Source organism: Alligator mississippiensis, chromosome 4 (assembly GCF_030867095.1).
Source record: "Alligator mississippiensis isolate rAllMis1 chromosome 4, rAllMis1, whole genome shotgun sequence".
NCBI classification, from domain to species: Eukaryota; Metazoa; Chordata; order Crocodylia; family Alligatoridae; genus Alligator; species Alligator mississippiensis.
This window is the reverse complement of record NC_081827.1, coordinates 13922547-13947645: the sequence shown is the minus strand read 5'-3', so window position 1 is coordinate 13947645 and position 25099 is coordinate 13922547. Positions and strand designations below refer to the sequence as shown.

Below are 25099 nucleotides of genomic sequence, written 5' to 3'. Positions count from 1 at the left end.
GTTTAATGGAATTTACTTCATTTGTTGGAATTTGTAGGACTCTCATGTTCCAGTACAGCTTGCTTTATAGCACTTTCTTCACTTTATTAATTGTTTATATAGCACCGAACGCAGTGGGACCCAGGGTGTTTCTGTAACAAATAATTCCATTATATGTATCTGGCACCAGAATGATTCCGCTAACTGACAACAGGAGATTTATAGTATTACATAAGAAGAAAGTTTGATTTCAAGTCAGGGATTTTAAATTGGATTCCAGAAAGAAAACCCCTTGAATATGTATCTTCTGTATGTCTCCCAGACTGACCCCTTTCAATACTCTGACTGAAGAGATCGCTTGGCGACACCGAAGCAATGCTCCTGGCCTCTGATGTGAAATGTCTCGCTTATTAAAGTGTAGCAGAAGGGAAAAAGAGGGGAGAAGGAAAGCTACAGTTGTGACAAACGGGAGAGGGGAAGGAACTCTCCTGTGAATGTGACTTCAGAAAAGTTCACTACAGAAAATGAATGCAACAGAGATCTGCACTGCCAGTGAGACATGGTAAGCACGGGGGAGATGAGATGTTCCACCGAGCCACCAGCATTCACGTAACAAGTTTCTGATGTAGACGAGCTATGGATGCACACTTTTGTTTCGAGAAAAATGCTATTCAGAGGGCTACCGTTAGGGTGAGCTGATGTGCCAGTGATGATGGATGACTCTCTCGTTGGCTCAAATTTGGACAGGTATTCAGTGTAGAGCCCTTATCAACTCTGTCAGTAATACTTAGACAAGGAAGAAGTTTTCTTCATAACTGGCTAGTGGGTACAATCTAATTTCCATATTTAAATGCAAACTTGCATGTTCATCATCTTTGACCTTCTGTTTGTCAGTACAAAACACACACTTCATTTATACTACACAGGCTTTGTTTTTATGGGCTGCGTAGGCTCTCTCTCTTGTTTCAGAAAGAACCAAAGAGGGAAGACCAAAAAAAATCTAATCTTGGTTGATTCACAGACAACTAAACTGTGGCAATTTGATTCTCTCTCTCTCATATGTATCACATTGCACAATTTAGGTGTCTGTGAATCAACCAAGATTAGTTTATTTTTGTCTTCCGTTTTTCGTTCCTTCTGAAACAAGAGATAAAGACCATGCAACCCATAAAAACAAAGTCTGCATGATATAAATGAAGTATGTGGTGTGTATATACATATGAGAGAGAGGGGAAGGAGGAAGCACATGCCAAATGTTGATCCCTTTATGCAAGCCAGTTAGTACTGTACTCTGTAAACCATCGCACAAATTTGAATGAGGTTATTTACAGAATACACTATTTAACAGTTTCAGAAAGCATATGAGGGAAATCTGGCCCGCAGTTTTTTAGGCATCATTCCACCTAGTTTTCAGGGAAAGTAAATGAAATAAATACTTCTGATCTATTCCATCTTTTTTGGTTTAAAAGAAACAAAAAAACCCCTATAACAAGAGCCATGGATAATTTTGACAGGATGGTTAAATAAATAAACTTAATTAACTTGAGTACTTACAGTTGCATAACCAGATATAAGTGGTTTGGACTCTCATATATATCTTCCAAAGCAACAATATTTTCATGCTTGATTCTGAAAAACAAACACCGCCACAAGATCAGTACCAAATGAAATGGTGATGCTTAGCAGCTGCCAAAAGAAAGCTATTTTTACTTAGATGCGACTTGGAACTATTTTACAAAGCAAGTACAGAATCCAGCTCTGTCAGTGCTCACAGGTGCTTGTTAGTGTAGGATACAGCTATTACTTACCTAGCAGGAAACTCCCTCCACCTGATATTATGCTGAAATCTTTAAATCCTTTTAGAGCACTAAGAGACTGTCCCTCTTTCTTGTATGAATAAAATAAAAAGAGAAGGTGATGTTTTGCTATTGAGATCCCAGAGCAGTATCAAATCAGAGTGCAAGGACTGGCATACTGTAGAGTTACTGAAGCAACATTTAATAGCCAAAAAACACAAGGATTGGAATATGTATACGTGCTGCAATGGCTGGACATCCCCACATTCAGAGCAGTTCCACTCACTCTTTGCCAACACAACATCCTCTTCTCACAGCAGCGACAATCATAAAATACTTCGTTTCAACAGTGTCTTCCACCCAAAGCCCCCACCCGTGTACATTTGTAACGAATTATCCCCTCATAACATGGAATGAGACATAATTCAGGCCATGATTCCCAAGAATTGTCACCAGCCTCGCACAGCAGCATCCTTACCATTTAAATTAGAGCAGCTCAGCCATCTGGATGCAGGAGCAGGTCGCTGCTACTGAGAACCTCTAGGCCCCTTGTTGCTCAGAGCGTTAATTCTGAGAGGAGAATCACTTCCGCTAACACAATCTAATTAACTGCTCAGAGCAAATCCCCTTTGGGAGTTTTGCTTAAACAGTTCCAAATGCTTTCAAAAGCACAGTTAACTTGTTTTAAGCCTAAAGCAGGCTAACTGTTTAACTAGAAGGGGTATAATATTATTTATGCAAACTATAGTGCTTCGAGTGCAACGGCAAATGGCAACTGGAACATACAATTCATGAAAAATTGCCAAGGATATTCATGCAAGAGGCAAGGATTTTCGTGGGTGATATCAACAGTGAATCCAAAACTCTCTATATACTGAGATACACCGTATTGACCAGAATCCAAGATAACTCTGAATATAAGACACCCCTCCCCATCAATAATTGAGATGCTATACCTGGAAAATTATAGATGTGTTATAATTTTCCAGGTACAGAAGCCAATTAGTGGAAGGTCATCTTACATTTGTTCTCCCCACTGCCATGGAACTCCAGGGAAATCCTCTGCCCCTTGCTCCCCTACCATATACCTCCTGCTGCATGGCCCCCTGCCCCTCCATGCCTGTCTGCCCCCGACTCCCTGCTTTGCCCACCTCCTGCTCCTGCCTACAGCCTGCCCCCAACCTCCTCCTACTCGCCCCTGCAGCCTGCTGCCTACCCCTCCTACCCTCCCTGCAGCCTGTCCCCCCTTTGCCTCCCTGTGCCTGTGCCTGCCCCTCTACTCCTCACCCACCCATGCCCCTTACCTTCTGCTACAGCTCTGTTTCAGCACTCGGGCACTCAGCAGCAGTGGGAGCCCCAGCCCAGCCCAGCTAGGAAGAAACAGCAGCAGCAGCTTGTGGCCAGGTCAGGTCAGGGCTGGGGGGACCAGAGCTGGAGCAAAAGGGACAGCTGGCATGGGGTGGGCAGGCTGCAGGGGGGATCAGGGTATAGGGGAGTGGGGGAGAGCAGGGTGTAGGGGAAACCATTCTGTGGTTTCCTTGAAGCTCCCCCAGCCACATGCCCTCTCCCCCACCAAATGAGCCAATCCAGCCCAGGGCAGGTGGAGGCTCAACTCTGGCTTCAGCCCTGGAGCCAAAGTTGGAACTAAGCCTGGGCTGGCACTTGAATCCTAGATGAGTCTCCGCCCTCCGCCCACATACCTCAACCTTGGATTCGAGTAAATACGGTGATCTACCTCAGTCTCAAGGGCCCAATTTTGACCAGCGCTAAGCACCCTGTACTCCCACTGAAGCTGATGAGAGTGGAGGGTACTCAGCATCTTGTAGGCTGGGATGCATATGGGGTAGGTCCATTTTCCTCAGAGGTCAATGGAAAGCTGCCAGCGAGAGTAAGATCGTTATTCAGCAACAAAAAGCTGCATTTATCGGGAACCTTCTTACTCAAGAAATTTTGCATCAGTGATGCGTCAACGCAAATTTAACAAGCTGTAGGATGTCGCAGCAATACATAAAGGACTACATGTCATCTTTATGGGAATATCTGAAACATCCCAACATGTTCAAGCAAATCATCCAGAGAAATGGCATGAGAGCTCTAGCATCATAATCTTGGCAGCAAGAGACGGGTAAAAAGGCAGCTTGCTTCCACTCAATGTGGCTCATATCGCACATAACGAGAATTGAAGCTTGGAAGTCTTCCTTCCTGCGTGCAAGAATGGAAGTCTTGAGCCTGGTTCTCTTGAGAAAGGCAGCATTTGCCAGTTAATACTAGAACTGTCAAAGGGTTACAGTTAGGGTGGGGACATGTGTTTCCTTGTTTTAATCACAGAAAATGAATATGGTCTTTCAGATAACATTGGTTGGATCCTGAAAGGAAATACTGACTTCAGTAGCACAGTTTGTATCACTAACGCAGCTCTACCCACCACCCCCCATGTACATGCATGCACACAAGCACAATAACTCCTGACGTCGTCATGTTCGAGAAGGTAATTTTAATTCAAACCTCCTTCTTTCTACTCATCATAACTGAAACATGCATTAATCCCACAGCATAACACTGTAATAACTATATTGACTCTTGGCTTTTGTAAGAAGACTTCTCTCACAGGCTCTCCAGATGCTTTTCAAACACTAGCTAATCCTAACTCCCCTTTGAGATAGCAAAGTATTAGAAACCATCTGAAACATAGATAAACTGAGGCTTGCTCAGGAACACACTAGCTCAGAGTTGTTGCCCAGAAATACTCAGCAAACAGGAGAAAGATGCCAGAAGAAAATTCACCATCTCTTTACCCTGTCTCTAATCACAGTGGAGTACAGAGGGGTGGTTCAAGGGTGGGTTGGTGGAGCAGTCACACTCCCCTTTGATTCCCACTTCACAAAGTTTAAAACAGACCATCTGACAATAATGGACATATTTCTATTCAGGTGGGGCTGAGGGAGTCAACTGACTTCTAGGTTCATTATCCGATTCCTGCTAATCTCTACCCTTCATAGGTGTAAGCCATTATTGATCTTCCACTATTTAAGCTAGCCTCTCTCTTAAAATGATCCTGTCTGTTACCTACTCCTGGTAATGTTGCTCAGCTCGCCTCCCAGCATGTCCAATCAAGGTGTACTCTAGGAACCTGTACTAGGTGACTTTGTTCCTAGGAGATTCGAACCCACAACAAATCAGACACAGGACGGGAAGGGGCAGAGCTGAAGGCAGGCTAAGCAGTGCAGTTGTGCAGCATTCAGAGGCAGGAGGGAATTGCAAAGGTGAGGCAAAGAGATAAGTTATTGAAGTGATGCTTTCCTGGGTTATACATTGCAGCAGATGATGGAGCCTGAACTAATGGTACAGCCAGTAGGTGACATACAGATGAGCACAGTCAGATCCAGAGGGGCTGGTCACCTTTGGTAGAGGTGTTGTAAGCGACTGAAGCAAATCTTCCCCCAACCCCAACTGTCCATGTGTTGCGGACATTCCTCCCAGGACCCAAAATTATCCCCCTCAGGATCCCTGCTCCCGTCCCCAGCGTGGTACTCCTCGCGGGGTTCTAGTTAGTGAGAAAGACCAGATGGTGTTTGCATCTGAGCAGGATGGCAGGGGCGGTAGGGATGAAGAAGGGTGTGATGGCAATTGTGACCAAGAGAGATTGTGGGTGGGGGGAGTCCAGCGGGTGTGTAGGTATGCAGTGAGATTTGGGTGCCTAGAGGGGTAAAGGAGGGCTCAGCAGGGTGAGCGCCCATCTGGAGAGTCCAAGCTTTTGGAGGTTTCTGTTCCATCAGAGACTGGCTGAGGATGCCTGAGCGGTGACTTTCCTATCTCACCAGTCACCCATTGCAATGATTGGGATGAGTAGATGCACCTGAAAAAGTAGGGGAGACAAACCTGCAAGACAAGGACAACTACATGTATGACAAAGGCTGGTATAGCTGAAGAGAAACACAAGAGAGCAGAGGAAGGAAGGTCTCAGAAGGGCTGCTGCGGTAACAGGACACCACGCTTGGGATCATGGGCCAATGCTTTCCACGTGTGCCGCAGGGGAAGCTTAAGACCATATCCCTATCTTTGTAAATTCTTGAAGAAATACTTCCTGACCGTATAGCAATGCTGTCTGTGTCAGCACACAGATAGATAGAGCGCTTCTTCTCCATAACTATCTTCAGCAGCTACCTGCAGAGCAAATGACTTAGCAGAAGTGGAGGGCAAGCATCAGGAGAGATGGTGGAATAAGAATGCTTTAAAAATGAAAAATGAAATCAAGAAAAGAGCTGATGCCACCATAAGCTCAGAGCTCCCCAGCTTTTAAGGCAGCCACAGAACCCCCTAGTCCTGAATACAGCATTTTCCCACCCATTCTGATGCCTGGTTATTTATTTGGACTTATACACTCATTCAGGGAAAGGCACCAGCCTCAGCTCCCCCACTCTCAACTCCAAGTGCTCCTTAGCAAATGCCAACAGCACAGTTATCTTCCAAGTTTCAGGGATCTTTTTTGTAACCATGTTGGTTTGAGACAAAAAGAAATACAAAACCCTCAAACTCTTGGTTCAGAGGTGATACCTTTTATTAGACCAACTAAAAAATAGCAAACCAAATTCTTTCTTTGCAAGCTATCAGGCACATTACAAATGCATGCAGCTCCTGTAAGCCCTCTTTACCACCAATGTTTAAAATATGTAAGATCGTAGCAGCCAAACATATTGTTCAGATCTTACTACCTGTCTCAGGAACTCACAGCTCTAGAAAACATTGTCAGCCTGCAGGTTGTGCTGAAAATGGGGAGGATTTGAACAACCTGAAGAGTAAGGATTTAATTATACCATGATTGCTTTCTGGGGCCCCCACTATGCCATCAATTGGTCTCTATATGGCATCAGTAAGCAAAAGCAAGCACCTGAAGTCAGAGGAAGAAATAGGGCAAGGAGGAAAAGAGAATACAGAATAAAAGGGAAACAAAAAGGAGAAGGCAGAAAAAATTGAAACAAGAGCACAAGAACCTAAATTGTGGCTAGGGAAAAGGAAGGAACAGGATTAAAAAACAAGAGCCAAATAAGAGGAAGAAGAAAGGAAGCTTTTCTCCATTCTCACCTCGGCAATATCTTTCTTGGCAAGGGACCCAGAAGATGTCCCTATCCCTGATAACAGTAAAGACTCCTCATCAGCTCTTTTCTTCTCCTGATTAAAAAGTGAAGCAGGCAGCAACTGATTGGCTCAGCCAATGATGCGGCTGGTCTAACGCTCGCTATCCCGAGGTCATTTACATTCTGAACTGGACTAATTAACATTTGAAAATATATTTGTCTAGAAAGAGTTAGCCCCAAGATGGTTTGAGAACTCAGCCATTTTGCAGCTATGGCTAATCAGCAACAGAGCATCCAGTCACCATGTAACTGGTGCGGTCCTGCCAAGTCAAAAAGGAAACTCTTCTTCCGTTTTGCCTCAAGCAACTCAGGACAGTAACAGCCTGATATCTGGAAGCAATGACTGCCCACAACTCATCCCAAAGTCAGTCGCTCAATACCTCTGACAATCAAGCCCTATGGTTATATGCAGCTTTTTTAAGCTTGTAGGAGGGGTAAAAAAAACCATTCCCAAAATAGTCCATTTTGCTTTTTACCGGCAGGATGGGAGATAACTAGAACACCTACATTTTGAGTTATGAAATCTTCAAGAGGAATTCTTAATAAAGATGTTCATAAAACATGTGGCTTCAGCAAGGCTGAATAAAGCAGGAAAGTACGCCCTTTTGCAGGCTTTGTCAATGAAACCCATATAAACTGGCTTTGTACTTTCCAGCAGAGGTCACTATAACCAATGGGAATCACTAATGTTTGTTCATCTGCAGTCACATCCAACTTGAGATATATATATGGATATCTATCTATCTATCTATCTATCTATCTATCTATCTATCTATCTATCTATCTATCTATCTATCTATATCGATATAGATATATAGACCTCTCTCCCTCTCTCTCTTTCTCTCTCTCTCTATATACATATATGAACAAGGAGAGAAATTGCTTCGTGTTCTGGTACAGACATGACTGCATTTTCTTCCTGGCCACACGCACCTTACTTGTGTCCACGAAGAAGCTCAAGTAGGATCAGTGAGAAGGTCTGTCACTTCAGTCTTCTGATGGGACTGACTGCGGTCCCTGAATGAGACCTATTCCACCACTATAAAAGTAAGATCTGGTCCTGAACACCAATTGATATCATATGGCAACCATTGGGTGAATAGTTGCTAAAGGACAGTCCTGCGTGCCAGGAAATTTAGCACACAGGTGTTATGCATTACATAAATGCCACCTTAAGAGATTAAGTCGGGACTGTCTGACTTTGGCATGGCTGGGAGCTGCAGGTAGTGCCAGCGTACAGCCACTAGGCTGCACACGGTGGGGGTAGCCCCCCACCCCTGCCACGTGGGCTGTGCTAGTGGCATGCAGCTTCCCACCCACACTAGTGGTGCAGTCTCCCACTCCCTGCCAGTGGCATGCAGCTCCTCCACCTCCCTGCCCATGCAGGCTCTGCCAGAAGCATGTGGTTCCCCCTGTCACCCACCACACGGGCTGCACAGGTGGCGCGCAGACCCCCAGGTTCCCCACCACCATGCGGCAGCAAAAGAAGCATCTGTGGGCTGAATGATAAGAACTCACAGGCCACCAGTTGGACAACCGAGGAATGAAATTCACCCCGATTGTATGGTTTTAGGATGGACCTTGCTATTAAAGAGAAAAGGACTAAAACATACAAGATGACATACAGTAAGAGAAGTATATTCCTGAACCCCTGAAATATTTCTATCCCTCTGCCAGCTCCTACTGCCCCAGAGACCCTGAGGTTGAGTAAGAATGGTTAGTACGTTACTAAAGATCACCGATCATGGAGGCAGTACTCTTTGTTGCTGAGAACAGAGGACCTGGGTTCTGTACCTAGTCTCATCCTGGGACAGGTTTCCGACTTGCTCTGAGACAACAAAGTGACTTAGCCCCTTAATGAGTGACTGGGGATAATACTTTGCTGCTTGGCAGAACACCATAAGAGCCCTAAATGAAAGGTATAGATGAATGAAAACTATTATGATACCATTGGTAATTATACTGACCACACTGACAATAGTTTCTGCCCTGAAGGCTAGGATAAGGGGTGATCAGTTAGAAAGATGCTGAAGAAAAGCCTTGGGGAAATGAGACACTGTTTAAAAAGCACAGCTTTCCAAAGCAACAACTCTTTTGTGATCACATTCCATCAAATTTGCAAGGCGAGAAATTAAATGATGTACACATGTGAGGAACAAAGGGCAAACAAAGTGCCAGAGAAAGGAAAAACCTCCAATTGGACTCATCCCAACCTTCCTGTTCCTCCTCCTCAATTAGCCATCCAATGTGGATCTTATTCTCTTCTTGATGGCATTTAGTCATCTCAACAGGGCTGCTTCTCACACCATCATTGTTTGGTCTAAAATACCCTACTGACTGACAGCACAGTATGCAACAACTTAAAGCAGCCAGGAAAGGTAGCCCTAAGCACTTAGTAGTAAGAAAGTAGTGGATACACACAAAGGAACTGCTTGCAGCCAAGTCTACAGAGGAAAATGTGTGTTTTTATAACCCGCCACACAAAGGCCCATAGCATAGGTTCCTGCCTGGAAGCCTACGCATTTAGGAATCAGCATGCAAACGAGTGGCAGGATCCCAAGATTATCACTGTCTGAGAGCTGCTGATCAGTCTGTCTTAAATGAAAGGGCTATTTCAGTCCAACTCCTATTACAAAATCAGTGCCACTGGTTGTAATGGGCAGCTTCAGAGGTGGTCTCAGAAGAGTAGCTGGGAACAGAATAGGCCAATGAGACTCAGTCGTTGCCTCATTTGACATCTCCAAGCTCAGGGTTGAAGCACATACAGGCCACGTCTACACAAGCAGCTGACTGCACAGTTGTTACTGCGCAATCATTTAGTACTTGCTTCCAAGTACTAAATAACTAAATCCAGGTACTAAATGACTGCACGGTACCTGGTGTTGCTGCGCAGTCCCATTGCCACATGGTTATTTTCAGACGCTACTGCCCAGTATTAATGAGCTACTGGCCAGTAGTGTCACTGGCAAGGTTCGTGCCCGGCAATGTGACCTCGCTGTGGGTGAATCTACGCGAGACACTACGCACCAGAGAAATGAGCTACTGCGCAGGAACTTGTTGGTACAGCACTACAGCATCTCATGTAGAGAGGTAATCTGTGGTAGATTCTGGTGATAAAAACAGGAATGAATATTTGCAGCTGAGCATCTCTTAATAATAAATTACACACACACATACACACACAACACAGCAAGAAAAAAAGAAGCGCCAGAGTAAGTAGTCTATCCATGGAAGACAGATGTGGACGCAAACATCAGATGCTAGGATGTTTCTGTGACAAAGATGGTTCTGCGAAGTGTACAAACCTAGAACACTTGCATTTTATTGCTGTCACTCTCAGATCTCTGTTTCTGGGACAGCCGTATCCTCAACTTCTTCATTACGTAGCCATACAAATTTGGAGGAGGTTTACTAGATCCAGTATTCCCTTAGAGCAGGAGTTCCCCAACTGTAGTACACATACCCCTGGGGGTACACAAGACATCTCTGGGGGGTATGTGGGAGAAATTGGGATTTAATGGTGGATTTAATTTTCATTATAATAATTGGCACTTAAGGGTTTAAAATATAAAATGCATGCTGGTAGGGGTCCACAGGCAGCTGGTTAATCTGGAAGGGGGTACACAATAAGAAAATGTTTGGGAACCTCTGCCTTAGAGGAAAAGAAAAAAGGAAAATAAAAAAGAGCTGCATGCCTCTGGGTAGGGGGTAAGGCACAGCTCAATGAATCCTACAAATTCTTTCTGCAAAGGTCACTGCAGAGATGTGTATGGTAGACAGCACCACTGCAGCACAGTATGCAGCAACTCGCAGCAGGCATTCAAATGTAGCAGGAACATCAAAGTCTCAGGAGAAATACATACAGCCCGTTATAGGTCTCATCTTAATGGCCCTGGAAGAACGTGATGATGATTTTTAACTTAATATTACCACTCATTTTGTTATCTGAAGATTTAGCCACTTTAACCTTGGATATAACACTGTATGTGCAGACAGGAACCAACCTCTCTATTCTGATTTGTAAGTTGTTTTAAAATGCACAATGGCACATGGGGCTGTCTCATCTAATGTATGGAGCCACATCGTCCAGCCTGTAGGGCTCCCCGTGGTTCTAGAAATTTGGCATTGGGGGCAACAGCAGCTTTAATTGCTCTGATTCTAGAAGAAATCGCAACTCATGCTGCCACTGCTCCCCTTCCCCCAAATGTCTGGACAAGTGGGGCAGCCCTACAGGCAAGGTGACATGGCCCCACAAGCCAATGGGCTGGAGGTTGGGAACTAATACTATACCCAAAGGCCAAACTCCTCCAAGTCATCCAAATCCCAAATGGCCAATTACTACTTTAGACCTATTTAGAAGTTAAAAAAATACTGATCTTCAATCCTGCATCTGATTCCTAATACTCCATGAACTTTGTGGCAGTCCCAAGTACCACTCATGAGCAAAACCAAGTCTCCAGATACCCTGTGAACTTTGGTGTAAAAAGAACTGTACAAAAAAGTGTAGACCTATGGGGCCTTCCCAGACTCACTGATTTCTAATACAAAAGAGAATGGTCTTACAAAGAGACTTTTAGAGCTGATTCAGGGAGTTCAGACTGACTGGATGGCTGCAGTGATTTAGCGAGGACATACAGAGCTGGTCACAAAGTCCAAAATCAGGCTCAAGACAGTAGTAAATAATGTCTTAGTAAATGAAGCATATTCACTGGTTTTGGTAGATTCAGTAAAAAATGAGTCAGAGTGTCTCCACCGCAGTCCTATGATATGAGTTTCAAAGAAAGCTAACACATGTGAAACTAATGGCAGCCTTGAAGATCCAACATTCACAGATACAGCATAACATGGGCTTTCCAATAAGACCATATCAGTACAACAAAAAACAAGAAAACATTCCTGACACTGTACAACCCCGCAAAACATACCAGGGTTCATGACAAAACCTTTTCTAACTTAGAGCAGATAAAGATTTGAGCGATAACCGGTGCAACGTCCTGTTCCTACACTCACAAGCTCTTATGTGGTTGCGATCTATACACAGATATTCAGTTATATCTAAAAAAAGATGGTGGACAGGAAACGTACAGAAAGGGATGTTAGCTGACTGTGAAATACTCATTGGACGTAGACCCTCTCGTTTTTCCATTGTCTCCCTGAATCTCCATTATTGGTTTGAAAACACACATGCAGAAACGGCTGCCACAAAGAGGGACCTTTATATGGGAATTATACAAAAAGGCTGAGAGTTGCTACCGAGACAGCGATAGGGCAGAAGATCACTTAAATACACATGTTTGCCCCACCACATAGAAGGTAAATAAACCTTTGTTCTTTTCATACATAGTCCTTGCAGTACCAAAGCACCACAAACTCCTTCATACAAGTTTTGAACTGAAGCACTGTGAAACAAGGGGATTTTGCCAAAGGCAGCCCAGTAGAACAGTGACGGAGTCAGAAGAGCCACCTAGATCTCCCGTCCCCCACATATTTATAGCTGGGCCATCCTGCAAAGTTTCTTTATGGTTTAGGTAATGTGTCTTACTCACTTTCCCTATCACGTGTAAGGCTCTTCACAACTCTGTCTACCCCACTGCTCTTCCAAAACAGGCATCTACACGGTTCCTTCCAGGAAGACCCCTAGGCAAAGCCCACTGTGTTCAAAGCAGGACCACCACAACACATGCAAATGTTATTTCCTTCTGTTGGTGTGTGTAGCTCTAACTGCCTGAGACCTAGTGAATAACTGATTAATCAGAAGAGGGACTAGAACCCAGCTCTATTTCCCTGAGCTTTTATGGCTCTGCAGGGTTATGGGGAGTGGTTTTATGTGCTAAAGTAACAAGATCTGGTCCTGGATGCCCACAAGAAGATGACCTGATAAATGAGACGGTGCATGTTTTATCTGTGTCCTTCTCAGAGTTGGGGTCACATTTAAAATGGGATGGTAAGCAACATCCCATCTATACTATGGCAACTGTTAGCCAATGATCATCTTTGCCCATGTGAAGGGAAACAGAGACTAAGGCAAGATCTTAGCATTTAGGACCTGCCCTCAAGTCACCAAAATGCATGACTGCTGGGATTCCCCCACTGTGGATGTTTCTTGTGGCAAGGGGCTGCAAGTGCTCTCAGGAAAGCGCCAAAACAGTGCAGGGGGGCTAATAATTTTAATAGTTTCTCTTATTTTTTATTCTCGATTTAATACAAGGACATCAACAAAACCAATGCGAGTATGTGTGTAATATTTTCTTGTGCCCAGGCCTCTTCTGTAACACCAGCCAACTATGGGCTTAGTAGAAGTCAAACCTTGTTATCCTCGGCCTGAAAATGCAGGTTTATCATATACTTCAAAGGTGATATCTTAGTAGTGGGCCATCTCAAACTCCACACACAATACAAACCACACGCAACAGCTACATGCCGGGAAGTCCACACATACCCCAAAGCTGTGCAGTGTCACTATACTGCATTATTCAGAGAGGGAGGCACAGAGGTAAATCAGAAGACAATGAAGCTCTCCACGTGTCGTAATCTCTATAGCAGGACACTCCTACACAATAGGCTGCTCCCTCAGATGCTTGTGGGAAGCTGTTGCCATGAAGTGAGTCACGTATATACTGTACTGCAACAAAGCGTGTAGAGACATTTTCCAATAGGCAAATGACTGGGAGTTGGTTTTGGAGGAATGTACATTCGGTTTTTTGCTAATTTTGAAACTATGTATTATGCATTCCTGCACCCGCACCAAAGGCTGCTACACGCTTGCCTTAGAAATGTTAGGATTAGTAAGGGCGTTGCCAGCAGATCGAGGGAAGTAATTATTCTGCTCTATTCTGCACCAGTGAGGCCACATCTGGAGTCCTGTGTCCGGTTTTGGGCCCCCCACTACAGAAAGGATGTGGACACGTTGGAGACAGTCTAGTGGAGGGCAACAAAAATTATTAGAAGGCCAGGGGCACATGACTTATGAGGGGAGGCTGAGGGAATTGGGTTTATTTACTCTGCAGAAGAGAAAACTGAGAGGGGATTTAATAGCAGCCTCTAACTACCTGCAGGGGGGTTGCAAAAAGGATGGAGCTGGACTGTTCTCAGTGGTGATAGATGACAGAACAAGGAGCAATGGGCTCAAGTTGCAGCAAGGGAGGTTTAGGTTGGATATTAGGAAAACCTCTCTCACTAGGAGAGTGGTGAAGTGCTTGGAACAGGTTACCCACAGAAGTGGTGGAGTCTCCATCCTGGAGATTTTTAAGACCCGGCTCAACAAAGCCTGGGCTGGGATGATGTAGTTGGGGCTGCTCCTGCTTTGAGTAGGGGGTTGGACTAGACTTGACTTCCTGAGGTCCCTTCCAGCCCTCATTTTCTATGATTTGCCCCTACCTCATAATGTAAGACCAACCTAACTCTGCTAAGCTCCTCCTGATTTACATCAGCCACTGTGAGAAAGAAGGCCCTCAGCCATATGCTGCCAAACTTTCTATTTAAAGAAAAATTAAGATTAGAGATGTTTGGCCTGTTTTGCTTTATTTTTAATCTATCCTAATGCTGGAGGTTTAAATACCTGTTCAAATCCATAGTTACTGGGTTTGCTTTGCATGTAAGAGAGACTATCTGAAAAAAGGAGCAAAGAAAACTTCTCTGGACAGAATTCATTCTTGGTTTCATTCAACTGATCCAAAGCCTGAAGGCCCAGTGGTCTCACTTTGGCAGATGTTCACTTCGGTTTATCACTGCAGAGCCCGAAGAAGTATCTGTCAAGACAGTCTAACTTGATGCCCCGAATACCATGACTGGTGCATAACCAGAAAAAATATCATTAAGCATAATCGTATCTTCAACAAGGGTATGATTTGGCTGGTGCTAGGAGCTAAGTGGTAGTTAACTAGGTGAGGAAGTGCTCTCAGATGTTAATCTTCAGAGTTTTAACACAGAAGTTGCCACATGAAGATTAATTTAAGGGAAAAAAAAAAGAATAAGATCAAGTGCATCAAATTTCATATTTTTAAAATTATTACCATAGTATATAGGAGCCCTATATAAATATGCTTTTTAGGACAGAAAAAGCTGATTCCAAATGCTTTCAAAATGTATGTAAGGGGAAAGCAGAGCTTGACCATCCCTCAACTGCACATTTCCTCCTATCACACATGAGGACCAAGAGTAAAATATTTCAAAAGTACACTCTTGCCAGGACACAGGATTTAATAGATAATTAAGTACCTAAAGGTGCATTTAAGTGTGTATAGGACTAAGGAATCTAGACACTAGAAAATCCCATTGGGTGCCTATCTGTATTTTCAGATACCTCAAAACGTTTTGAGATCTATTTTCCAAAGTATTTTAGGCACTAGGAACATTTTTACACGTGCTTGGGGGACGGGACACTTTAATTAGAGTGCCACTCTAATTAAAGCACCTGCAGTGTCTTGTGTATCGGTGTCCCCGTGCTTCAAAATGGCAGCAGGAGCACTTCAACTAAAGCTTGTTGAATGAGCTTTAGGTAAAGTGCCCCAACACCATTTTGAAGTGCGGGGATGCCGATACATGAGACACGAAGGCTGCTGGAGCACATTCATTAGCACGCTCCAGCAGACTTGATTAATTGAGTCTGCTTCAACATGCTGTGATTGCAGCACATCAGAGCAGCTTCCCCACACGTCTACAGGCTTCCCTACATGTCTACCCTAAGACTTCTGATCAGGTTAAAGTTCCTAAACTCTTCAGTCACTTTTGAAAATAAGACTTAGGTGCTTTTGAAAATATCACCCTGGTCATGCTTCTCTAAAACACGGAACGTTAACAATAGTAATAACTCTTTAGAAATGGAGGCCAACAAATCAACTGGTATTATCCACAACGACTGGTTGCAAGCAGATTATGTGTTATAAACAGTAGTTATTGGCATGGGACAACAAATCCTTTGTGCAAAATAAATGTAAGCTCTTACTCCCAAAGCAGCAGGGCAAAAGAACAATACTGTAATGACAGTAGGATTATTTTGTTCACAATGTTAAGTTTTATGACTGCCCATTAATTCTTTTTATAGTTTGATGAATCAGAGTGGAAATTCTTTGAAAAAAAATGTAGCATTTGAAAATAATGTAAGTGCGCTTCAAAGAGTAGAGCAGTGAATAATGATGGCGTGTTTGCCATTGTGTGATTTTAGTTTTCACATACTCAGATCAGAAAAATAGGTACAGTGGAAAATCATCTGCATCCTGGCCGTCCATAGCCTGTTTTCCAACCAGCTAAAATATAAACTGCATGCTCTAGGTTTCTAATATTTTATGCAGTCAAGTCACACATCAAGTCGCACATTGTGACTCATTTTTTCCTAAATGATACATGTAATTAATTCAAGGTATTTAGACTGAGAGGTAGCTATTAGATGGTGTCTAAAATAAATTACATTAAATACTGATTAAGGGTTGATGGACACAGGTCATTTTGATAGCATAACCCCTTCTTTGACATGTCAAAGCTCCAATGATCATCATAAATAATCTTGTGATAAGCTTAAACCATTTTCCTTCCACCTTGCATCCATTAATAAAAATATGATGGATTGATATTGCCAAGACAGCAACAGACTCAGCCAACCTGCTCTACTATTCATGCTTCAGTTAAGACCTGGAGAGAGAAACAGCAACTTTGGAGAGAAAGGTGATTGAGCTTAACCTCCACAGTCGATCCAATTTCTGGCTTCCTTGTCACTGGTACAAACACCTTTAGAGGTGATGGTTGTACTTTCATAGTATTGATTCCTGTCTATAGCACTGTGGACTAGGACAACCAGGAACAATCAACAGATACCTGTTTTCAATCACTACCCCAACTTTGCATGGTACTATTAAGAGGGAATGCCTTTCTTCACAATTATAGATGAGTATTTTAGCACACCATGGATTTTGAATAGGATAAATAAAACATCTTGTAAACTAATTGTAATGCTCTGATAATAGGCAAAATTCAAAGGTTATGGGGTTCATGTCTAGCTCAGCATTCATATTATCCTGGGTCTGGCCATCTGCAGTCCACAAGAACAGGACATCGAGGACACTCTATAGAAGCACTCAGTTTTAGATGCATCAGCTCAGCTTTTCCAAAAGTATTTCTAATTTGTGTCCCAGCCAAAATCAGGAATTGCACCAGCGAATAACAATTGGATGCTGGCTGTCAGAGTTTCACACAGACCCACAAGCACTCTTTGGCCTTAATCCAGAGCTACTTATATACTATAATCTATTGTAAAGCTTGACCCATCTTTTCCACTGAAGCTTCATGTCCTAGTTCCTTCCTAAACTGTGTTTCAGTTTGTACATTGTTGAATTATTATGTATGCCTGTTAAAATTTGAATAAAAAAAAAAATCATAAAAAATCATGTTTGATCCAAATAATCTATTTCCTTAACATTTATTGTTCTTTCCCTTTCTACATGAGACTATAAGCCCAGGTAAATCTGCAGTCTCTAGCTTCTGCTCTTTTTTGTTTGGCAATATGCATATAAATATACATAAAAACAACCCTCTCACAGCAAATACAGAGAACAACTGTACTTTTCCCCATTCCTGTAACTCCAAATTGTGGCTGGAAATACTGTTCTCTGACCTAAAAAATTTACCACAGAGCTAAGAAAAAAATAAAAACTTGCAACACGGACAGAATTTGCTTAAAAAGATGCAGTCATTTTAAAAGGAGCTGCAATTAGCATGGAAACAGATTTGGTCTTCATGCTAGTATAAGCAGCCAACAAATATTATAAAATTGTACTTGAAATGTCTAGAAAAAATATGCAAACACCGAGTTTTCCAGTGTCCTCTCCGGCAGTGCAAATCAGGAAAGATTTCACTCCAGCCAACAGCCCTGATCCTCCAATTCCTGGTACCATGCATCCTCATTTCCACTCATATAAAGTGTTCTTATTCTGATACGTTTCACACTTGCTTTGCACATTTCTAGCTGACTACGCAATGTACAGAGCAGGGGGAGACTCCAGTCCGAGGGGGTAAAACTGGTGTCAATGAGAGTGGTGCCAAACCCGCATGCTCATATACCGCTGACAGATGTGGAACCCCCCACCAGGCTCCCTTCCCGGCCCCCTCCCTCTCCCCCTCCCCAAATCTCCCCAAGGCTTTACCAGAAGACGAAGCACATTAGTTCGACCCGGCTCCCCAGCGTTTGTATAGATCGGATGCTTCAGTAGGGCTTTTTGGTACTTTTATCTAATTGAAAGCTGATTGAATCACATTTGTTTGACCTGGCTCACCCATCATCTGTAGATCCAGCGTTTCAGGGCTTTTTGGCGTTTTTATCTAATAGCTGATTCAATCAGCTATTAGATAAAAGTGTCCTGAAGCCCCACTGAATCGCTTGATCTATAAAGACGTTGGGCAAGCCGGGTCAAACTAATGTGATGCCTCTTCTGGGCAAGCACTGCACTGGGCACGGAGGTGTGCCAAGCTGAAATTAAAGCATCATTTTGTGTTGGTTTTTTTCATGCCCGTAAGCAGATGATGTCTCATTCAAAATCAGCAGTGCAGCTAATGTGATGTCAATCATACATGTGCTTAATGCAAACACAATTCACTTTTATCATTTTGATTAAAACTGAGACTGGTGAACTCTGATTTGCAGATTCTGTATCCAGATATGGGAGGGGACATGTTGTTTCCAAGCTGTCATTTATCCTTTTGACAGGTATAAATACACTTCTGAGCAGATAATGAGGCTCTTCAGATCTGACAGCATTTAATCTCTCAACACGAACAGTTAAAACACTCTTAAATTAATCCTGCATTAGTCTAATTGTTACCCAGTGCATTTTCTTTTATTTGCCTTTCGGGTTTTGTTTTTACCTGTTATTTTTCCCCTCTAGCTTTTCAGTTCTCCTCCTCAGCAAGTTAACCTTTTATTAGACGGACGGGACTTCTAAAGCAGGAAGGTTCTTTCTTATTCCCTGACAAAATCTCCATAATGCTTGTTGGTAATCTCCAAAACTGTTATTTGTTCCAGTTCTGCTCTGTAATTATAGCATGTCAGGTGCTACTTGAAAGGTCTGTGCTTCTATTTGCATAGTTGGCAGTATCTGCTCAGGAAAGCAGCAGGGTCCATACAGCGTTCCTTGAGACAGTAACCTCTAATGGAATGGGATTTACATCAAGCCTGTCCTTCACCCATCCAACCACCTCTCCACAGAGCTGGCATACAATGAATACTGAATCCATTTCAAGACCTTGGTCCTTATTTCCCAAGCATTCAGCAGACTAGTCTTGGGCATCTCTAAGACCCAATGAAGCTCTGGGATGACAATAACATCGCTACTCCAGCCCAGAGAACACAGAGGTCTTTTGGGATGATCTGAGGCTCTGCAATGGATTCCCACAAGAACCAAGGACCATCACAAACTTGTGTCTCCAAGTGCAAGGTGCAGTTCTTTGACCTGCTTCCTCCACCATAAACATACAGCAACACCCATAGGAGGATATATAAAACCTTAGCAAACAAAATACTGCTCTGCGCAGACCATGCATGATGGATGCTGGGGATGTCACTGGCTGCATTACTGGAATAACATCGACGATACAATTTTAATAGAGAACAGAACTGAATTCCTGACTCGCCGCCTCTAATGGCTCGGTACCGACAGCACCGTTGCTCTCTGGCCTCAACAAAAATACTCCTATCCCACTCAGAATGTGACAAGCATTTTCTTAGCTTGTTGCTTTGATCATGTCATGCCTGTATTGCCATTCTCCTATTTCCTCCCAGTCAGGTATGCTGCTCTATGATACTAAAATTTAAGCCAGTGGCTTGCAGCTTTGAGGTCCTTTTTCAGCTTACCCCCACTCCACCCATCACCATGTGCCACCCACCACCGCCCAGTTGCTAGATTTCTAAAGAGATTCATTGTGCCTCCTCTCAGGCTGCCACTTACACCGGGGAGGAGTTTGCCAGCAACATCTATGGCCTTATCATCCTCCCCTTCTGCAGCTCCTGCAAACGAACATTTGACAATGGGGAGGCTGCTGCACCGAGACCATCCTGCTAAAAAATATTGTCTCACTATTTCATCGTACTCCCCATCTGTCCATATGCACCTGTTGTCTCTAGCGTTGCCCTTTGACAGGACAGCGACGTTGTACTCTGCACTCCCCTTGCACAATGACTTGAGGCCCTGTGGTAATACAGATAAAGAAACAATAAGGAAGAATCCTGTAGAGCATGGGAGCGGAAACGTGCTCAGATTCCTCCCCTATGCTGAATGAAGGGTTAGCAAGTCCCTGTTCCTGGGAACTACTCACCCTTTGTTCTACCTGCCAACTGTCTGTGTATGACAGATTAAAAGCCTAGAATCAACCTTCTCTCCTGGGCAATAGGCCACACACATCTTGATTTGTAGCCATAATATCCCCTTTGCATCAACCCTGTGGCTTCAGGCAGCAGAGCACAGCATACTACCTCCTGAGATCTAAATTACCACTTTCAGGGCACTGACACTGCACTGTGACAGGTGCTGTAGAAATAGCTGCATAGGCAGACTGGACCCTGTGGCACTCTGTCCAGGATCCATCCGGTATCTGGGCTGTGCAGCAGGGAAGGGTGCTGGCACTTTCCTAGTCCCATCCCTGCCTTTTTCACCCGTTTGTGATCCTAGGAAGAGGCAGGAACAGGGTGTCATGGAATTGGGGCTCCTACAGGTACCAGAAGAGGTTGGTGGGAGATGGCATCCAATGACATTAGTCTCAATGCTTGATGAGTAAGTGCTTGAGCACAGGCAGTACAAGGTAAATGCAGTATTCAAGGTATCACTTGTGTTTGGCTCTGGCACAAGCTTATTGGAAAGCATCACAAAATGTTAGCAAAGAGCTGGATGAATCTTGCTTTAAATGACCCGTTTCAAGCCTTACCAATACATTTCATGATCAGCCACAAGTAGAGGACCTTCAGGTTCAGGAGATGTCAAATGATAGCCCAGAAAAGATTTAAGCTGCCATAAAAATACCTGTGGATAGAGGTAGCCCTGCTGATCTAAGGCTTCTGAAGGAAGGGAAGTGACTTTGAGGTCTCAAAGCCAGAGGGACAGGTGAGGAAGCAAATGACAGTGACCCACTGAAAACTTCCCCTGAGCTGGAGGTCACTGGACGTTTAAGCTGGAGGGATGACTGGTTTAGAAGGGTGATTATCTTGCAGAGAAATCACTGCACACAGGCAAGGTCAGCTCTGCCAGCGCCATCCTGGAGCAAGGTCAACAAAATGTTTCAGTGGCATAAAGATGACATTATTGTCAGGAGCTGGAGGTCCTTTGACCTGACAATCTGATGGTCAGTTTTTGATAAGGTTTCCTTTCCCTTGTAAATTGTACTGCTCCTGGAGTGCACAGCAGAAGGCCAGAGGCCTCTACTGATGCACACACACCATCTCTCCTGGCCTAATATATGAGAGCGGTCCTGGGAAGAAGAATGGAGAATGCCTAATGTTTAGCTTGGGGCCAACCATCCAGGGACACTAATGAGTCCAGGCTCTGGCAATGAGTCAGTCACTAATGAGTCAGGCTCATCAGAGGTGTAACCTCCACCTGGGGCAATCACAGAGCTGGAAACACGCTGAATCCTCCCTTCTGCAGAGGACAGGCAGCACCCAGGAATGGGCCTGATTGAGACTATGACAAGGAAACACTGACTGCACAGGCTCTGTTAGTAAAAAATTCAAAGGGGCCCTGCCTTGGTAGAAATCCCAAGGGAGATGCAGTGGCAATAATTTCACTTCTTGTCTTGCAGGGTGAATCAGACTTCCAGAAAAGCCACCTCCCCTGAGCAGGGAGGGGTTGTTCACACATACCGCAAGGGAGAGGCCCCTCTATGAGACAGTGATGAAGCAAATCTCGAAGGGATTGCGAATGCCTTTGGGAGATGCAGCTACACCTTTCCACCTGACCCAGAATGGCTGTCTCAACCTTCCTGTGCTGGTTATACCGGAAAAGCAAACCAACTCTGCAGCTACCTGTGCGGGCTGGGGGCGAGCGGGGCCCGTCTTTGCACACACGGGCTGTGGCCAGCAGCCCGGGCACGCGGGGCCGGAGAAGACCGGGGGGCAAACTAGAATTAGTCACGGACGCGTAATGGTTGATTTAAAGATTGTTTACTTACACCAAAGATGGTCGTGGTGTAGGCTGGACAGTTTCCAGGTGCAGCTCCGCTTAAATCCTTGTTAGAGGACTACGACAAATTCGTTCTAGCCCTGGAGTTGAAGCTCTGCGGGTTCGGTAGTTTCTCTCCCACAGAGTTGCTGAAGCTCTGTGGGTTCGGTTCAGTTCTCTAGCCCCGGAGTTGTTGAAGCTCCGTGGGTTCGTATCTTTAATATGCAGGAAGGGATAAGTCTAGGAATTTATCGGCAACGGGGAGAGGCTAGAGGCTGTTTGTTCTTTTCCCCGGAGTTGTTGCAGCTCCGCGGGTTCGGTTATCAGACCTCTATTTGCCTTTTAAGAAAAGCGTTGGGTCCGAAAGGATCCACAGCACTTAGAGATCTTCATGCTCTCCCTCTCAAACTCCAATTGCTTTCTCTCCAACTTGGGCGGAAACCACCCAAACTCTTTATACGGCTAGCAAGCCAATTGCTAGCCGCCACATGTGCATGTATTAGAATCGGATAATAATGTGGCACGAATCTTCATACAAATGGCGGGAACTCCTTGCACCGTGCATTTCTTGGATGCAAAAGAAATGCACCATGCAAAGAAAGCTTCAAATTGGTGGGAAATTCTCCATTGCACCGGGGTTCTCTTCTGCAGCAGAGAATTCCACCACGCAAGGAAGCTGCAATTTAGCGGGAAAAATAATTTAGCAGTGCCGAAGCACACACAAACAAAAAATCACAACTTTGGGTTGTGACACTACCAAATAAGCCAAGCAAGCAAATAAGTCTGCCCCAGCCAAATGTTATACTCTAAAACGACAGAAGAGTCAATGACTCTGAAAAGTCCTGAAAGGCATGAGTTATTCCTAAGTGAGCCGCACCCAGATAGGGTTCTCTTTGGCTGCATATCACCCTTAAGACCAGAAAGACAGACTAAAGCTGATGTATCCATCTGACCTCCTGCCTCAATTACTCCTCCTATCCCCTTTGGAATAAAGCCAATAATTACTACCCCCCTCATCTCACCACTGGGAAAACTGTAGGCATGTGGCTACATTTCCTGAATCAAAGGTAAATGTGTGTTCACTTCTGTTTCAATTTAATCTGTGCAGTTTAGACTAAACTGCAAAGACTGAATCAATTACCATGCATTTAGCAAGTGCATGATGAACAGGCCCAGGGAGGTGGTACTTCCACTCTATGCAGCATTGGTCAGGCCGCAATCGGAGTACTGCATCCAGTTTTGGGCGTCACACTTGAAGAGGGATGTGGACAACTTTGGGAGGGTTCAGAGAAGGGCCACACATACGGTTGCCTGCAGGCAAAGCCCTACGAGGAGAGATTGAGGGACCTGGATCTCTTCAGCCTCTGTAAGAGAAGGCTGAGGGGGGATCTTGTGGCTACTTACAAATTCATTGGGGAGGGGGGACAGCGAGGGATAGGAGATGCTCTGTTTACAAGGGCACCCCTTGGAGTAACTAGGAACAATGGCCACAAACTGATGGAGAGCAGATTTGGGTTAGACATCAAGAAGAACTTCTTTATGGTAAGGGTTACCAGAATCTGGAATGGGCTTCCAAGGCAGGTGGTGCTCTCCCCTACCTTGGGGGTCTTCAAGAAGAGATGAGACATGCACCTGACTGGGGCTATCTAACCCCAGCACTCTTTCCTGCCCAGGGCAGGGGGTCAGACTCGATGGTCTACTGAGGTCCCTTCTGACCCAAACATCTATGAATCTATGATTCAGCCTCACACTTTCTGACTGTCCGTACCTAGCCAAGGGGCTCCTGTAGATGTGCAATGAGGCTGCTCTGATGTGCTGTAAATCCAGCATGTCAGAGCAGACTCAATTCATCGAATCTGCTGCAGTGCAGAAATTAACACACTCCAGCAGTCTCCAGCGTCACATGTATCAGCATCCCCGCGCTGAAAAATGGTGGCAGGGCACTTTAAACTAAAGCCCGTTCAATGAGCTTTAGTTCAAAGCACCCTGCTGCCATATTTCAGCGTGGAGATGCTGTTGCATGTGACGCATGGGCACTTTTGATTAGCACAGCTCATTAATTAAAGCACCTCCTGCCCCCCCTCTGCCTCCCAGAGTACACTTATAAATGCCCAGGGTGCTTAGCAACTTGGACATGTCAGCCTTTCTCCCCCTCTCTTTGTCCTCAGGAAATGGAGAGCCTCCAGCATGGCCTAATCCGCTTCTATGTACAGAAGGTTTCTGGAGTGCACGGTACCAAGTCAGAACAAGTCACTTCGTAATCATCATGGGTATGGAGCTCACAGGAGCCTGACAGAAAGATTCGATCCTTGTCTGCTTTTGGCAGGTACGTACAGAACATGTATTGGCCTATGACAATAATGGGTTTACAGAGCTCTGACCAGCACAAGTAACCACTGCATCTCACTGGTGTTGTCTGAGCTGTTGGGGCTGGTGGCTCATTTAAGTGTAGACGATTGATAAAGGGTCAGACTTCCCTGTTGTTTGCAGCGCAGTAATTCGGCAGTAGCTCCACGGACAACAGAGGAGCTACACAGGTGCAGAACTAACGTGTGAGATCAGAATCAGGACCAGATGCAAACGTAACCTCCAAACAAACAGCTTGCATTATTAGGCAAATTAAAGGGAAAGTGAGCCAACGTTTCTTTACGGTGGCAATTTTTTTTTTTTTAATTAAATGTCAAGCAGAGTAATGCAAAGTCTATTGTACCGTACCATTTGCTTAACAGGCTGGTGTCAGAGCCGCAGTTCAACTTCAGGAGCAGTGAGTTCACTCCATCACCCAGCGCTCCTCTCAAATCTTTAGCATAGCTGCCTCCACGAGACCCATGGGGGGAAAGCCGCACTCCAAAAAGCTGTTGGACTGTTGCTCAGAGATCCAGCCCCTTTGTTCCCCACCTGCATTAACACAGCAGGCCCAGCTGTCTCTGACACCTGTAAGCCCTTTTCTCTCCGGGAGCCTGTGACCCATGGCTGATTACAGTAATTCAAAAGCAGCTTCTTCAAAAAAGCCTGTTGTTGATTTATTTACCCAAAGTTACAAGCAGGCAAATAA

The 25099-nt window shown here is 44.5% G+C and overlaps 1 protein-coding gene across 1 annotated transcript in view; it reads right to left on the bottom strand.

The window, feature by feature from the left end:
• Nucleotides 1–25099, bottom strand: part of CAMK1D (calcium/calmodulin dependent protein kinase ID) — a 319245-nt gene that overhangs the window by 129693 nt on the left and 164453 nt on the right. The window contains exon 3 of the mRNA XM_059725786.1: nucleotides 1534–1608. Within this exon, the coding sequence (XP_059581769.1) occupies nucleotides 1534–1608 (75 nt within the window). The remainder of the gene's footprint in view (nucleotides 1–1533; nucleotides 1609–25099) is intronic.